Source organism: Gobio gobio (genome assembly GCF_949357685.1).
Source record: "Gobio gobio genome assembly, chromosome: 11".
NCBI lineage: Eukaryota > Metazoa > Chordata > Actinopteri > Cypriniformes > Gobionidae > Gobio > Gobio gobio.
In genome coordinates, this window is record NC_137104.1 from 50,549,206 (window position 1) to 50,568,145 (window position 18,940).

The following is an 18,940-nucleotide window of genomic DNA, read 5'->3' on the forward strand; positions in this document are numbered from 1 at the left end:
GAAGGTTTAGTGTATTTACAGAAAACATTCTTATTTTACTCTTACTCAAAGTATATTTGATGTGTATTTTGTGTAAGAACAGTAAAATGATTGAGCTCAAGCTGCTGCGTAACACTGGTTACTAGAGTTAGACTTTAATGTTAAACTTTTACAGGCAGTTTCACTGTCGAGTAGAGATGAGGGAAAAAGGGCATGAAATTATGAAATATTTATTAAAAAAACCTTTATTGAACAAGCATTATATTTTTACATTAAAATATGTAATTATAGATGACAAACTTGTAAGGATCAGTTTTGGTACTAAGACAAAATCTGAGATACACACCCCAGCAATTGAACAATAAAAGTCACTAATCTTGAGAGAAGATCTCACAGAAACTGTGTGACACCACCCTGACAAACATTTCACCCCCCTCCCCATTTTGCCCTCTCCTTGCGCTGTTTTCAAGTCACCAAATCCAGATATACCAGTGATGATTTATCTTGTAAATCTATTGTTTTATCCCTTTCATGTTTGATGTCTTTTTAAAGGTCTCTGTGCGAATGGTAAAATGGTCTCACTTTCACTGCAGTCACTAGTAGTATTAAAAAGATTGAAAACTAATGAGAATTCAGTTCTCCTTTTGAGGAGTCTCTTCAAAGATATCTGATCCACTCCCCCAAAACCAGGTGGTTGTGTTGCAAATATTTACAACCCTTTTGTTCTAGTTGGAGTATTTAAGGGTGGGTAACCTAACTCTCGGGGGGAACATTCTGTAGTCAGAACCCCCCGTGTGGTGCAAACTGCATGTAGTGTGCCAGACATGATGACTCTTTTAAATTATTTTCATATTGCTTTGCAATTGTGTTTTATGTTTTTACCCTGATCAGTTGTGTACCATGGATTCTTGTTTACTTATTTACTTTTCCTGTCTGGCCAAAATAAATGTTAATCTTGATTTATCTTGTATGATTCTGAAATCATTTTTCTAGTATGGATCGATGTATACTCCTTTATTACCGCAAAATCTAGTGTTATGATAGATCACACCGATGACGGCACGACTGAAGCATGGGGCGCAGCGTGCGCGATATTCCTATTTTTGACTATCGCTGGATTGGCAAGTTGCAGTTCGTGAATATTACTAAAATTACACTTTTTGTTGAGTCAGCATGTGCAACCACTTAAAGGTAAAGTATTCACTCTGCATCCTCTGACCAATTACAGATGTAACATTTTGTGCCCGTGAGCGCGCGGTCCGGACGCATCTGTCTCTCTGCAACATTGGGTCTCTCGATGAACGAATATGAAAACTAGGAGGATACACAGAAAATCAACGATCTAAATTAAATCGCAACTAATCGTAAAATCAGCTGATAAACTCTAAATGTCGCACACTTTATGGAGTCACATAGAATTGGAGTCAGATAAAATTATTAATGGAGTCAGATTTAAAATGAGATATCAATAAATTAAGAGAACTTCACCAAAATGCTGAAAAGGCTTACACGCAGAATTCCTTTTGACCAAGCCATTAGCATTTTTGGGCTAAATGGATGGAACTTTACAAACTAAAATAAAAAATATCAGCACATACATAATGTTTTCAGATTTAATTATTAAGATCAATACTTTCATCTCCTGTTTCATATTGGGCTGTAAATTCATTTATTGTATCTGACAGGTGTGATGATCAGAGGAGTTGAGTTTTTACCTCCATCATTACGGCACGGGCTAAAAAATGGATAGAGTTTCCCAGTGAAAGACTGAGCAGTGAAAGAGTAGATATGAGAGCTGGACTCCACATCATAAAAGGAGACCAGACCCTCCTCATAATCCACAAACACACTGACCCGCTGCGGCTTCACTCTCAGAGACAGAGAGACAGCAGAGGCTTTATATTCATGCCCATTCCTCAGAGTCACAGTCCAGAATCCATTACTGGGTGTCGGTGTGATCTCTCCCTTCCTGTCAATGGATTCTCTGGCCACTCCTAAATCCCAGTCAGTCTTTCCCTTCACCTGCACCTCAAAATAAAATCTCCCTGAGGAGAATCCCTCCTTTCCCAGGACAATTGGATATTTATCAAATCTCTGTGGTTTGTCTGGAAGTTTCTGTTTAATGTCTCCACATCTCACTTGTTTTCCATCATCAGACAGGATGAGAGCAGGATGAGCTGTATCAGGATCCAGAGTCACATCCACTGAGAAAACAGAGAATATGAATCATAACTCAATACACACATTCTGTGATGATGTTTGTACTCACACACACTCACACTCTCACACTCTCACACACACACACACACACACACACACACACACACACACACACACACACACACACACACACACACACACACACACACACACACACACACACACACACACACACACACACACACACACACACACACTGTACCTGCATACTGCTGCATCCTCTTCAGATCTGTAGAGACTAATGACAATAAAACATCATCAGATCTTTGACATGTTTATGTGTGGAATTATAGACAAGATTTAAGATTATATTTAAATAATTGAGCTCAATATCATATAAATCTATGAATATTAAACTTAAATAATCTTAAAACAAAGCTGTTTGAGCAACAGATTTGAAATTCTCCTCTAAAGAAGAACAAATGTGCATCTCAAACCCTTGATGTCTATCAGTTTGATTTTCTTCTGCTAAAATTATTTTTATCTAAAACATTCACAAACACCCACTGCTGTGATTGGCTGCTGTGAGACTTCACGTTCATGTTTAATTTTTTTGTTGTTTTTATTCTTGAAGAGTCTTGAGTTTTCTTCTCCCGCGTCCGCAGCACAGCTGAAAGGTTAGTTTGAGCCTCTACTGTACAGACGTGAATCTGCATTTCCTTCAGCCTGAGGATTATTACACTTTAGTTGTGAAAAGGCCTTTACATTTGCCAGAAACAGATCTCCTGTTTTGTTTTGTTTTTGTTATTACAGTTTTTCTCAATTGTTTACACACAAATTCTGGTACTTGAGACCCAATGACCACAACATGTAACTCATTCACCAACCCCCTGAACCAATTCTGCTAAACTACAAGCACAGTTCCTGATTTACACTCAAATTGCAGTTCTAAAACACAAATTTTTCAAAACACTACACACAACTCTCTGCATTTGGTACAATTTTCATGCAGAAAATCTCGTTTTCACAAGGAACACACTGCCATTCAAATATGCACACTGACTCATCACATGGGCAAACACCTGTTACACAGTTTTACAATTAGCAAACAGAGCTTTAGCATAAAAGGGCAACAGGTGAGAAACCGAAGAGAGGAAGCAGCATAGTTAAAAAAAAAAAAAAATTTTTTTTACTGTAACTGTATACAGTAAATTCTTCTTTTGTTTTGTATGTAGACCAATGTATGTGCAACTTTCTGTTGGTTGGGATGTACACTGTGTACATTGTTTTTGTGAGAAAAATTAAATATATTTGTTACCGTGTATTTGTGTGTTCTGAGTATGAAAACAATATTCTCAAATATTTTACAACACACGTATGTTTGTACTGTCTGTTGTAAGTGTAACACTGAACCAAAAAAGACCCAAGTCATTATGATGAAAGGAGAAGAAGTGTTTTCCATTCATCATAGTGTTTTACATTGAGCACATCAGTGTTCAACTGGTTCTTATAAATGTCTATTCATATGATGGTTTGTGTGTGTCATTTGAAAACAAAATACCATTTTGGGAAGAAATAACATTGTTTTGAATGTAAAGTTTCACTTTGCAGGAGAATTGAGGGGTTTTGCCCATTGTGTGTGTGTTTTTGGATTTGAGTTCTGAGAGTATGAGGCATGCTTTCAGAAAATGTGTGTAAACAATCGGGAAAAACTGTAAAAACAAACAAGCAAGAAAATGTAATGTAATTTTTTTCCCATAAAAATGAACTAAGCAGGGCCGGATTAACCATTAGGGCAACTGGTCACTTGCCCAGGGGCACAGGACATCTAAGGGGCCCTGGGCACTGTCAAATATTATGTTAGATCACGTTATAAACGCAATCCTTACTTTCCTAATTATATTTTTGCAACCCGTTCGATCAACATATGTTAAATCACGTAAAAAACAGTGTCTGTAGCTTCTTGCGCTGCTGTGCAGCGAGCGAGGACGAGCTGTCAAGGCGAATCACGTGACTTGACGCTCTGAAATCAGTGTTGCCAGATTGGGCGGTTTTGAATTTTATTGTGCGGTTAAAAACGGGTTTGGGCAGGTGGACAAAATTTTGGGTTGGTTTGGGGTCAGTTTGGTGGTTTTCAAACATCTAAATTGTATAGTGTAATTGGTTAATAACAAACTCAAGTGTGCATCATGACACACACCGGCCCAGCGTTCAGCGTAGAGTCAGCTGGCGTTGGTGTTGACGTCGCTGACGAGCACGCACTTTCAGCCAATCAGCGATCAGCAGGGAGTCGCGACTCGCGCTCATTCATGACAGGTTTTCAGCGCGAAATTGTCGCTGGATATCAAATGATCGCTATTCCAAAGTGGCATAAATATACAGTAAGTTATCTACAGTAATGAGTGGGAGAGGGATCCAACTCTCAAAACGTGGATTACCTGTGACTCAAAGACTCTTTATACATATAACTAACTCCAAGAGGTTGAATGACTTGAATTGAAATCGAATAGGCTAGTAACTTATATGACTCGTGAGCATCATGGTGTGCACACTGGCCTGATCAGGACATCTGCACCTTTTAAAGCGTCTAGACTGCGCTCTACTCGTCCCAACAGCTGCTGAAATAGGTTTGAATCAACGATTAATCCATTTTGACTGTGTTAAGTTCTGCGTTATGTTCTATAAATATGTACTTCACGAAAGACATAACGTTACTAACTTAGTTATATCTGAAGTTAAAGCACAGCACAAAAGTAAACGCATTCTTGTTGTTAATTTTTTGTTGTAAGAATATTCATTCTGGCTCATTTTGGCTGTGGTGTGTGCAGTAATGTGTGCGAAATACCCGCTAATTACATTGTTTATTCTGATTATATTGGGCACTTTTTGCACTTAAATTAGTTTATTCTTACTGTTGACATTTGAAAATGATGCATGTGTTTTTCCATGCCATGCATGACTGTTTTTGAATGCCCTGTTTTGATCCATTTTCCTGGGATTTATTTTTTATTTTTACATCATTATTTTGTTTTAAGGAGATAAAATGGTGCTAATCAGCCTTGATTGACATGGCAATAAAATGATATCAAATTATTTTGGCAGGTTTTTTTTCTTGAATTGGGTGGGTTTTAGTGAGCTTTTGGGCTTGGAATCGTCGACCCAATCAGTCAACACTGTCTGAAATTTAAGCAGGGGCGCTAAAAGAAAATGTAAAAGAGAAAAGGAATTGAAATTAGTCGACATTATGAAACATATTCCAAAAATAGCCACAATTTCACATTGTAGCATTTTAGGAATACAAAATCTCTGGTTTTAGGTTAAGGCTTCCCTAGCTGTCTGCTTTATTTCACTGTTGCAGTCAAAATATAGGTTGATTGGCTATATTGAAACATTTAATAATTACTCTGATATTTGATATTGATATTTGATATTGTCGTACCAGTTAGTGTGAGTTTCTCCTGTAGAGTGTCCTGCAGTTGAGTCAGAGCTCTCCTCAGAGTCTCCAGACTCTCATCAGTCTTCATACTGATCTCAGGCCAGTTCCTGGTGTTTCTAGAGCTGCACAGGGATGAGTAAATCTACAGCAGGAGAGAGGAGAAATCCTTCAGCATGGGGAGTGTTATGGTGTCATATACTGCATTATCATTGATCAGAGAGATGTTGACTGACCTGTAGGAGGTGGAGGTGATCTTCAGTGTGTGAGAGCTGCTCCAGCTCAGTGTTTCTCATCTTTAGCTCAGTGATCTCCTGCTCCAGCTCTTCAATGAGCTCTTCCTCCTGTTTCTCTGCTGCTTTCTGCTGCTCCTCCATCATCTCCAGCAGTTCAGTCTGACATCTCTCAATGGAGCGGATGAGATCAGTGAAGAGCTCAACACGGGTTGCTTTCTCCTCCTCTGTGTTTCTCTGCTCAATCAGGACAATCAACGAATGATTAGTGGTGTTTGATAAGACAAGAGTCAGTGTTACTATTGCTCATACTATACTATAGAGCTCCAGAGGTCACGTGACCCATTCTGTTTACGACGCCACTTTTGGCAGGCAAGAACAGCCGCGCCAGCATGAGTTTCAAGGCAACGGAGTTCACTGCACATTTCAATTCAAAAGACATAGACTTGTACATAGCAAAACTTAATAGATTAAACATAACAGATCCCTATAATGCCCCCGGGGTGTTTTTCACGTTTATCGATAAAGGAACGGATAGCTTTCCTGTCAGGACACCTGTAGCACCAGCTGTGCGCAAGTTACAACTAGTGAAGTTATTAAACATAATTTCGGGAGGAGTACGCCCATCTAATCTTCCAATTAATACCAAGGTATAAAGCACGCAGCTTACCTCTTCCCATTTTTAGTTCCTGCAGCATTTGACCCGCCCAAAACGCATCATGACTGACTTCCAGGAAATCAAATTGTTTCTCGACGACGACAAACTTTCTAACGTGCCAGAAACACCTGCAAGCTTTTCTCCCAACAGTTTGAATCCTCCTTCACTGCACATTTCACCTGTTGATCGTCCAGGTCGCCGGTCTCTCCGCTCCACAAACCAGCATAAAAAACCTTGCTCAAGGAGACCTCTTTCTCCTCCTCCATCTAGATCATCACGGGGATCGGCTAATCCTCGCCGTGATTCATCTCGTCCTTCATCATCATCAGCATCACCATCATCTGCAGCAAGCCCTTCAGTCGAGAAATGGACCGTCAACTCGCTCAGGCAAGTGTTATCCAACGCGGGTATCCATTTCTCCCGGAAGAATTCAAAAGCGCAACTTCATGATCTGCTTGTGTGCTCTCACCAAAACACCCAGCGTCCTCCAAGCACCACGCAAGCCTCAACGCATGCAACTGTACGATCCATGCGGTTTACCACCAACCCGCTACAGTTTCAGCCGGCAGCCATAGCTGCCACAGCTTCCTCGTCCGCCGCTCGTTGCGGCCTCTCCGACTGTGACTGTTACCTTTCCTCCTGCCACAGGTGAGTCTATCACAGCTTCTCCTGCCCACGCTTCCAACATTTCTGTTCCTGCTGTCTTTCATCCCCAGTTAAATCCATCTAGCCATGGAATAAATACAAATTTGAGGCTACCTGTGCAAATGCCACTATTTCCCCCCTACCCCCCCTCTTCCATTCCTCTCTCCTCCACTATCGGAGCTGACCCAAGAGTGAGGCTGCCTCCGCAAACGGTCATGCCCCCCTTCCCTTCCCCCCTCTCATTAATTTCTCCTCTGCTATCGGCACAGACCCAAGCGTGAGGCTGCCTCCGCAAACGGTCATGCCACCCCCTCCCTTCCCCCGCTCATTAATTTCTCTTCCGCTAACGGTGCAGGCCCAAGCGTGAGGCTGCCTCCGCAAACGGTCATGCCCCCCCTCCCTTTCCCCCTCCCATTTATTTCTCCTCCCCTATCAGAGCAGACCCGAGCTTGATTTCTACTTTTCCCAGATTTTAGCAGAAATTAATAGCATTAGCCCTGGAGGCGGACCCAGTTCCAACCCCAGTTCCTCCCTATTCAGAATTGACATTCCAGTAACTGTAACACATCTCTGGATTCAATATTTTATGCCATCTCACCCAGAACACTTTAATCCTACTGGACAGTTTGGAGAGCTTTTAAACAATTCCATTCCCAACTTTCCTTCTTTCAATTTCTTCATTCGTCTCATATCTCAACCAGATTAAGTCCATCCAACCTGGTACCATCTCAGCGGCATTCAAATTTTCTAATCTACGACCATCCATCCATCTCCAATCTCCAAGTTTTTAACAAGGACACCACCCGTTTCCTCATCAAATGCAGCAAAACCGATCATTTTAAAAAACATCCATTTCATCCATATCTTCAATCTCCCGACACCCATCCAGCCATATCAATATCTTTCCTTCTCCACTCTGGTATCCAAGCTCACTTGTATTCATCTCACTCCTTCCACATTGGAGCAGCCACCACCACAGCCCAAAAGGACTGCCAGACCATCAAATTAAACTTCTGGGTTGGTGGTCCTCAGATGCCTTTGAAACTTACATTTGTTTCGACCCCAGCCTCATCAAACAAGCCATCTAACTCACTTCTCTTTAAGATGGCTGCCCCACGAAACTCAATCCAACCGATGCCTGCAAACCTCGCTTGATTCGATACTGCTGCCGCAGTGCCTCACAAATTTGATGCCGCTGCTGCAGTGTTTGGCTTTACTTGATACTGCCGCTGCAGTTCTCCACCAATTGATATCGCTGCTGCAGTGTTGTGCTTCGCTTAATGCTGCAGTACTTTGCTTGATGCTGCAGGGCTCCGCAAATTTGATACTGCCGCTGCAGGGTTTCGCCTTCCTGATACCGCCGCTGCAGGGTTTCGCTTGAAGCTGCCGTGCTGCGCTTGATGCTAACGTACTTCGCTTGATGCTGCCGCGCTTCGCTTGATGCTGCCATGCTCTGCAGCCGTGCTCCACTTAATGCTGCCGTGCTCCGCTTGATGCTGCCGCTGCAGTGCTTCATTGATACTGCCGCTGCAGTGCCCCGCCAATTTGATACTGCCGCTGCAGTGCCCCGCCAATTTTAGACTGCCGCTGCAGTGTTTGCTTTACTTGATACTGCCGCTGCAGTGCCCCGCCAATTTGAGACTGCCACTACAGTGCCCCGCCAAATTTGAGACTGCCGCTGCAGTGTTTGGCTTTACTTGATTCTGCTGCTGCAGTGCCCGCCAATTTGAGACTGCTGCTGCAGTGTTTGGCTTTACTTGATAATGCTGCTGCAGTGCCCGCCAATTTGAGACTGCTGCTGCAGTGCTTTGCTTGATACTGCCACTGCAGTGCCCGCCAATTTGAGACAGCCACTGCAGTGCCCCGCCAAATTTGAGACTGCCGCTGCAGTGTTTGGCTTTACTTGATACTGCTGCTGCAGTGCCCGCCAATTTGAGCCTGATGCTGCAGTGTTTGGCTTTACTTGAAACTGCTTCTGCAGTGCCCGACAATTTGAGACTGCTGCTGCAGTGCTTCACTTGATACTGCCGCTTCAGTACCCCGCCAATTTGAGACTGCTGCTGCAGTGCTATGCTTGATACTGCCGCTGCAGTGCCCCCCCAATTTGAGACTGCCGCTGCAGTGCTTCGCTTGATACTGCCGCTGCAGTGCCGGCCAATTTGAGGCAACCGATTCAGTGCCCCGCCAATTTGAGACTGCTTCGCTTGATGCTGCAGTACTTCGCTTGATGCTGCAGTGCTCCGCTTGATGCTGCAGTGCTCTCCCAATTCGATACTGCCGCTGCAGTGCTCCGCCAATTTGATACTGCTGCTGCAGTGTTTGGCTTTACTTGATACTGCTGCTGCAGTGCCCGACAATTTGAGACTGCTGCTGCAGTGCTTTGTTTGATACTGATGCTGCAGTGCCGGACAATTTGAGACAACCGATTCAGTGCCCCGTCAATTTGAGACTGCTGCTGCAGTACTTCGCTTGATGCTGCAGTACTTCACTTGATGCTGCAGTGCTTTGCTTGATGCTGCAGTGCTCTGCCAATTCGATACTGCCGTTGCAGTGCTCCGCCAATTTGATACTGCTGCTGCAGTGTTTGGCTTTACTTGATACCGCCGTTGCAGTACTTCGCTTGATGCTGCAATGCTTTGCTTGATGCTGCAGGGTTTCGCTTGATGCTGCAGTGCCCCGCCAATTTGATACTGCCACTGCAGTGCTCCGCCAATTAGATACTGCCGCTGCAGTGCTCCGCTAATTTGATCCTGCCGCTGCAGTGCTCCTCCAATTGATACTGCCGCTGCAGTGCTCTGCCATTTTGATGCCTCCGCTGCAGTGCTCCGCCTGATACTGCCTCTGTAGTGCTCTGCCATTTTTTATGCCTCCGCTGCAGTGCTCCGCCAGTTTAATGCTGCTGCCACACTGCTAAGCCTGATTCTGCCGCTGCAGTGCTCCGCCAATTTGATGATGCTGCTGCACTGCTATGCCTGATTCTGCCGCTGCAGTGCTCCGCCAATTTGATGATGCTGCTGCACTGCTACGCCTGATTCTGCTGCTGCAGTGCTCTGCCAATTTGATTCTGCCGCTGCAGTTCTCCACCAATTTGATACTGCCGCTGCAGTGCCCCACTCAATCCATGCTGCCACCGCAGCACCTCACCTGTTAAAAACGCCACAGCAGTGACCTGCCTACCTCAATACTGCTGCTGCAGTGCAGTCTCCCATTCCTTCTGTTCTCCATTTTTTGGAGGGTCTTATAGACTATTGATATAATTATGCAAATTCCTTAAGTAATCAGTTTAAATCCCAGAATTCTCGCTTGCTGTCTGATTCTGCATTTATGTTTTTGGGGGGCAATCAGAGCTCGGGTAGAATATCCTCTCCGAGCCCCTCTATAGCAGACAGCAAGTCAAATCTGTTTACCAGACGTTGTGAAGCCTAAATCTACGCATAAACTAAATATTTACGGAAGCCTCCGATCAGGAGTAACAGTAACTGATATTATAGCAGGCAGACTGAACTGCATCAATACGCTCTTGTTTTACATGACGGACTTCAGGTGCGTCTCAATCAGCTCCTGGTTCAGTAGTCAGGACACTGATCAGGGATTAGCCCATTGCCTTATGTCCTGATGAGTGCCCTGACTACCGAACCAGGACCTGATTGACAACACCCTTCATATGATAATGCTGACATACAGGCCTACATGCGCTTTCATTTTAAGAGAGAAAACATGTGAATGGATTAACGTTATATGTTAGCGGTTAACACAAACCCGTCCAAAACAGTGCCACTGTGTGCATCTGTACCATCGGTCCGTGTTGTGCATATCAAATAAAATCAGTCATAATCAATAAATATCATTTCTTATTTTTATCATTAGGTACGTGAGGCAAAAGTAGTTAAGAATGAAGAATAAACTGAAATTCACGGCATTTCAACAACTTACTGTGATAAAATTATTTCCCATTTGCTTTCCCCCACCTGTTCTGGCATCCTGGCGCACATCAAATGTCCATCATGTTGAAATAGTAAGGTTTAAACAGTCCTGTTTTAAATTATTTTATAGATACCAATGCTACAGCCGCTCTAGCGCCCCCTGGTTGCCCCCGGAGTTTAGGCTGCTTGACGTCAACCTCCAGAGCTCTAGAGCAAAATCCCTCAACTGAAGTATTCCGGAAGAATTGTTGCTGGGGCGGCGCAATGACGGCTGCTTATATACATTCATAATGATGATCGACGGGTCTGGCTTCTCCTGGATCTATGTAGAGAACTTCATATAATGACATTATTTTAAACTCACTTTTCTGACTTCTGCTGAGTGTTTGACGTCTTGAATCTTCTTGATTCTGTCCTGGATCATCTGCTGCACGTCTTTCTGTGTCTTCATCAGTTGAGTCTATAGACACAGAACAACACATGTTTTCAAAACGGATTCATTTATATTAAAGAACATGTGATTCTTCATGATAAGAGCTCTTTAAAATCAGTTTTGTCAGTAACTTCTACCTTCTTCTCTTCACTCTCCTCTTCTATAGGAACAGTGTTGTGGTTCTTGTGGTCTGTTACAGTGGAGATCGGGCACACACACGTCTGATCATCGCTACAGAACAGCTCCAGAGGTCTCTCGTGTTTCTGACAGAGATAGTCCTCCAGATTACTCACACTGATCAGTTTGTGTTTCTTTAAACCTGCCACTCTCAAATGAGGCTCCAGGTGAGTTTCACAGTAAGAGCTCTGACACACCAGACACGACTTCAGGGCTTTCAGCTTTCCTTCCCCACAGACATCACACACAACTTCAGGTTTTTTAAGAACTTCAGGTTTTTTCTCAAGGTCTTTCTTTTTATAGTAATGTACAACTTCTCTGAGTGTGGTGTTAATCTTGAGATCAGGTTTGTGCTTGAATGTTTCTTTACAATATGGACAGTTGCAGGTCTGGCTGTTGTCCCAGCACTTATTCAGACAGGTCTTGCAGAAGTTGTGTCCACAGGAAGTGCTGACTGGATCAGTGAACACGTCCAGACATATAGAGCACTGAAGCTCCTCCGTCAGTCGACCGCTGGAGGACATCACTGGAGAGAGAAATGAAGAAGAGAAATCACTACTAGTCTAAAGTTTGGAGACACTTTTAAAAACACAGAATTCAAGTTTCTCATGCAGAGACATTTTGTTTGAAGGGCTTCTGTGTAAATTATTGAAACGATGATGATTTTATTTTACGGATGAGTTAGAGCAGATAGAGAAGGAAAATAATCAACAAGTTTAAAAGAATCCCATGATTCGACTCATGAATTTGGTCAAATATGATTTCTCAAATATATAAGAGATCATGTATAAGCTGGTCATTACTGCAAAATGAACCCTTTGTTCTTTCCCTCTTCAAGCCATTTAAAAAAATTTATATATGTAAAATATAAATTATGACCAATAGACTGATAAGACCGATCTAAGCCCATTCGCTTCTGTATTTGTTCACTGAAGTTAAAATTAAATCACCTCAAAAGTCAGATTTGGGGTTACTTCATATTCTCTCATGACAATTTAATAAATATTTCTATTAAAGTGTTAAAATCTCATTGATAGTGAGAGAAACACTATCACTCCTCATACAGTGAGAGACTCATAAACTCACTGAACAATCTGAACTATGACCTTCTGTTTACATCAAAAACAGTAAATACAGTGCAGGTCACATACTTATGCTGCCTTCACGTGCTATCGGAATTATCATAAATACAAGTTTCCTTGGTAAAAATTTCTCATGAACGCCCTCTGATGTCGTGTTTACCACTGGGAAGATCGGAAATAATTTTGATACCCCAATTCCCGAGATGGGCGTGTCATAAGCTTTAAACATGGTGGCGGGGAGAACTAGACTGCTGTGGCAGGTGTAGTTTTATTGTTTTTTTTTTACCAAAACAACTAGGTCGTCTTGTCATTAATGTAGTACATATTTACATGTAAGAGTAATCATATGAAGCTTATTGTATGTTTGGTACAAACCGAAAATAGCCTGCATTTGACTGAAATTACAGAAGCAGCAGAAAGCGGACTATCTGGAATTTTTATATGGTTGTCGGTGCATGGGAGACTACATATGATGTTGGTTTTAATAAGATTTTCCCAATAAATAGGCAAGAATAACCTGGTGTCCACCATGATTCCTGTTCACTCCGACAACAAAGCACTTGAATGCAAAAAGCTCGTAATCACGACTTCTAAAGTGGGAATTAGGAAATTTCCGATAGCACGTGAAGGCAGCATTACCTACGAATAAATTTAAATATTCATAAAATAAACATAAATATTGTGTGACCAAGTGTAGCTTGTATGACTAGGTATAGTTTTAATCTTTAATGTAAATGTGACTTTCAGCTGCAGTTTAGCCGGTTTGTCAAGTCTGTCTGTAGTTCATTTAACTTCCTGCTTCTTTTGTCTTGATGTAACGTGACAAAATCACAGAAACACCAAACTTTGCTTTACAACCAATCAAATGACATGCTTTTATTATAATTCTGATACCATTTCAGTGCAGTAAACAACTAAAGTATTTGAGTATTTGACATGATTAAACCTGGTTCTGTTCAACTTATCCCAGTTTGACATAAACCCACTAAACCAGATCACTTCCATTAGAAACCTGTTCAGCTCACTCTCTCTTATATTTCTATCATTACCTGTGAGGATCAGATGTGTCCACAAGACTCTTTGAGCGGATCAATAAATATTCTGTTGTTTGAAGAGGTTGATCGTCTCAGGCGTCCATATTGTTGCTGATCAAGTTTCACTTTCTCTGAATCTCTCTCTGAACTACAGTGATGTCAGAGCTCCTCCTGTATTCACACATTTACATTCATCCCTGTATTCGGTGTGTTGGGTTCATGTGTGTCTGTTTGTGTTTCATCTCATTGTGTAATATATAAACTACAAGTGGACCAAAGAAGAAATATTTGTATGACTTTCTAAATATCTTTTGTGATCCACTGAAGAAAGTCCCTCAGGTTCAGAACGACATGATGAGTAAATGATGACAGAAAGCTGCTCTTCCTTTAAATCATCTTCAGTCTTTTCAAACATGACACAATTGAGCTTCAATCCCTGAGCTTGTCAGGATGATTCCTCTGTTGGTTTGTTGGGAGTAAATAGAAAGACACGGCCCAGGAAAACTGTGAGTGTACTGGGAAAAGCAAACGGCAATATAAATTGGTCTAAATTAACAGGCGGCTGAGAGAAGTACGAAGGGACCGTCTGCAAAGTTCAAAACTCGAAGAGTGTTACTACAAAAATAGTAATTATCAATGGTCTCTTACTAGTCATACTACAACACTTGATCAGGCAGTGGGCGGCAGTGGCTCAGTGGTTCATGTAGGTTGTCTACAAACCGGAAGGTTGGTGGTTCGATCCCCGGTTCCACCTGACCAAGTGTCGAGGTGTCCATGAGCAAGACACCTAACCCCAGCTGCTCCCGACGAGCTGGATGGCGCCTTGCATGGCTGACACCGCCGTTGGTGTATGAATGAGTGTCTGAATGGGTGAATGTGAGGCAAAAATGTAAAGCGCTTTGGATGGCTCTAGGTCTGTTAAAAGCGTTAGGTCTGCAGTCCATTTATATATAAATGCAGTCCATCAAATTTGCTTTTGCGTAATTGTTAGGATTTTTTCATTATGAAAAATTTTCAGGTAACTTCACTGAAATGCACTGTACCGTCACCAAATTCAGTTCACACATCACTGCTCTCCTGCTGGTTATATTAAAACGCTTAGTTTGGCAAGTAATAGCACAAAAAAATTATAAAAGTAATAGCACATAGAATATCATCAAAAAGTAGATTTATTTCACTAATTCCATTCAAAAAGTGAAACTTGTATATTATATTAATTCATTACACACATACTTATATATTTCAAATGTTTATTTCTTTTAACTTTGATGATTATAACTGACAACTAAGGAAAATCCCAAATGCAGTATGTCAGAAAATTAGAATATTGTGAAATGATTCAATATTGAAGACACCTGGTGCCACACTCTAATCAGCTAATTAACTCAAAACACGTGCAAAGGCCTTTAAATGGTCTCTCAATCATGGGGAAGACTGCTGACTTGACAGTTGTCCAAAAGACGACCATTGACACCTTGCACAAGGAGGGCAAGACACAAAAGGTCAGTGCAAAAAAGACTGGCTGTTCACAGCGCTCTGTGTCCAAGCACATTAATAAAGAGGCGAAGGGAAGGAAAAGATGTGTAGAAAAAAGTGTACAAGCAATAGGGATAACCGCACCCTGGAGAGGATTGTGAAACAAAACCCATTCAAAAATGTGGGGGAGATTCACAAAGAGTGGACTGCAGCTGGAGTCAGTGCTTCAAGAACCACTACGCACAGACGTATGCAAGACATGGGTTTCAGCTGTCGCATTCCTTGTGTCGAGCCACTCTTGAACAACAGACAGCGTCAGAAGCGTCTAAAGACAAAAAGGACTGGACTGCTGCTGAGTGGTCCAAAGTTATGTTCTCTGATGAAAGTAAATTTTGCATTTCCTTTGGAAATCAGGAGGAAGAGAGGAGAGGCACACAATCCACGCTGCTTGAGGTCCAGTGTAATGTTTCCACAGTCAGTGATGGTTTGGGGTGCCAAGTCATCTGCTGGTGTTGGTCCACTGTGTTTTCTGAGGTCCAAAGTCAACGCAGCCGTATACCAGGAAGTTTTAGAGCACATCATGCTTCCTGTTGCTGACCAACTTTATGTAGACGCAGATTTCATTTTCCAACAGGACTTGTCATCTGCACACAGTGCCAAAGCAACCAGTACCTGGTTTAAGGACCATGATATCCCTGTTCTTAATTGGCCAGCAAACTCTCCTGACCTTAGCCCCTTAGAAAATCTATGGGGTATTGTGAAGAGGAAGATGCGATATGCCAGACCCAAAATGCAGAAGAGCTGATGGCCACTATCAGAGCAACCTGAGCTCTCATAACACCTGAGCAGTGCCACAGACTGATCGACTCCATGCCACGCCGCATTGCTGCAGTAATTCAGGCAAAATGAGCCCTAACTAAGTATTGAGTGCTGTACATGCTCATACTTTTCATGTTCATACTTTTCAGTTGGCCAAGATTTCTAAAAATCCTTAATTTGTATTGGTCTTAAGTAATATTCTAATTTTCTGAGATACTGAATTTGGGATTTTCCTTAGTTGTCAGTTATAAACATCAAAATTACAAGAAATAAACATTTGAAATATATCAGTCTGTGTGTAATGAATGAATATAATATAATATACAATTTTCACTTTTTGAATGGAATTAGTGAAATAAATCAACTTTTTGATGATATTCTAATTATATGACCAGCACCTGTATATGCTATTACTATCCGGGCTTCCAGATGTTCCGAGGGGATCGCATCGCGGAACTAACAGGCAAAACGAGAGGTGGTGGATTGTGTTTCTACATTAACGAAAGTTGGTGTTCAGATGTAACAACGCTGAAGAAGATGTGCTCTCCTGATCTAGAGGCGCACTTCCACTGATGATGCCATTTCACCACTGATGATGCCATTTCATCCACTATTCACACTGCTCTCTCCCACCTGGAAAAGAGGAACACATATGTGAGAATGCTGTTTGTAGACTACAGCTCAGCATTCAACACCATTGTGCCCTCCATACTTGACATTAAACTCCGGGCTCTCGGCTTAAACAGCTTGCTATGCAGCTGGATCCTGGACTTCCTGTCAAACAGACACCAGGTGGTCAGAATGGGCAGTAACATCTCCTCACCACTGACTCTCAACACTGGAGCCCCTCAGGGCTGTGTTCTCAGCCCACTCCTGTACTCTTTGTACACACATGACTGTGTGGCAACCCACAGCTCCAACACCATCATCAAGTTTGCTGACGATACGACGGTGGTAGGTCTCATCACTGACAATGATGAAACGGCCTACAGAGAGGAGGTGCACACTCTGACACGGTGGTGTCAGGAGCAAAACCTCTCCCTCAACGTCAGCAAGACCAAGGAGCTGGTGGTCGACTTCAGGAGGAATGAGAGAGAACACCGCCCCATCACCATCGATGGAGAACCGGTGGAGAGAGTCAGCAGCTCTCATGGTCCGTCCACACCGAGGCCGTTGTGAAGAAGGCTCATCAGCGCCTTTTCTTCCTGCGACGGCTGAGGAGGTTTGGAATGAGCCGCCACATCCTCACACGCTTCTACACCAGCACTACAGAGAGCCTGCTGACTGGCTGCATCACCACCTGGTACGGCAACAGTACCGCCCGCAGCCGCAAAGCCCTGCAAAGGGTAGTGCGCACGGCCAGCTGCATCATCGGAGGTGAGCTTCCCTCCCTCTAGGACATTTACGCCAGGCGGTGTGTGAAGAGAGCTCAGAGGATCATCAGAGACTCTAGCCACCCGAGCCATGGGCTGCTCTCACTGCTGCCATCAGGCAGGCGGTACCGCAGCATCAGAACACGCACCAGCCGACTCCAGAACAGCTTCTTCCCACAAGCAATTAGACTCCTGAACTCTTGATCCATCAGGATCATAACACACACTGGACAGAATATCACTCAGCACAACCCACTGTAGATACACACACATTATATACACATTTATTATAATTTATTATTTATCATATAGCACCTATTGTACATTGGATCTCTACTGTGAATAATAATGTATACTGTACATTGTATATTATTATTATTATAGCGTAATGTATATTGTTTAATGTATGTTTTAGTGTGTATATTGTTTAAAGTATATTGTTTAAAGTATATGTATATTGTAAGTATGTGTATATTGGTTAAAGCTGTGAGAACCACACTCACATTGTGTAAATTATTTATTGTTTATTGTAGAGTTTACTGTGCTGTGAGTAATTGTGGGCGCATCAGTGTAATCTGATGCTGCTCTAAATGTTGTACATGTCATGTCGTGACTACTATGTTGCTCGGAACTGCACCAAGAATTTCACCTGCTGTTGCACTTGTGTACATGGCTGTGTGACAATAAAGTGATTTGATTTGATTTGATTTGATTTGATTTGATTTGATTTGATTTGACTTCATAAACTGTAAACCTTTCTACTCGCCGCGGGAGTTTTCCTTGTTCATTCTCGTGAATGTTTACATTCCTCCAGACGCGTGTGTGAGCGCGGCACTACAACAGCTGGCTGAACAAATAGCTGAGACTGAACAAAGGTATCCAGACTCTTTTTTAATCATTCTTGGGGATTTTAACAGAGCAAATCTTTCCCGTGAACTGCCAAAAAAACAGACAGCATGTTACATGTCCCACCAGAGACAGTAAAATACTGGACCACTGTTACACAACAATAAAGAATACTGTGGCGAGCAGCAAGGCTGAGGGACCGTGGAACGGGACGAGGCCGCGGTCATTAGTGATGATGATCGCCAGCTGCGTGCCGTCGGCCTCGTGTCTCACGGAGGAGTGACGGGAGTATAAAGGAGGAGCGACGACAGTGAAGGACGAGAGAGGACCAGGCCTGGACTTTAAGTTGTATTTTGTTTACTTTTTGTTTATGTATGTGCGCGGCAGTCGTCCGTGAGGGGCTGCCGCTTTTACTTTCACTTTGTTTGTTTATTTGATTAAAGTTTATTGTTGATCGTTCGCCGGTTCCCGCCTCCTTCTTCCCACACGAACTAACCTCGTTACAAATACATATCACTCTTTGGGGCTCTCTGATCACTGTGTGGTTCATCTTATACCGACCTACAGGCAGAAACTGAAATCAGCTAAACCGGTAATAAGGACTGTAAAAAGATGGACTAATGAAGCAGAGCTGGACTTGCAAGCCTGCTTCGATTGCACTGATTGGAC

General features: G+C 42.6%; 1 protein-coding gene across 1 annotated transcript; it reads right to left on the reverse strand.

The window, feature by feature from the left end:
* Positions 1-214: 214 nt before the first annotated feature.
* Positions 215-13,890, reverse strand: LOC307134293 (E3 ubiquitin-protein ligase TRIM39-like). Its single transcript, XM_079829911.1, has 7 exons — positions 13,773-13,890; positions 11,602-12,167; positions 11,396-11,491; positions 5,809-6,042; positions 5,579-5,717; positions 2,402-2,437; positions 215-2,183 (listed from the first exon to the last, which is right to left on the reverse strand). The coding sequence occupies exons 2-7, from the start codon at positions 12,163-12,165 to the stop codon at positions 1,645-1,647; spliced, it is 1,608 nt and encodes a 535-aa protein (XP_079686037.1). The 5' UTR covers positions 12,166-12,167; positions 13,773-13,890; the 3' UTR covers positions 215-1,644.
* Positions 13,891-18,940: the final 5,050 nt, after the last annotated feature.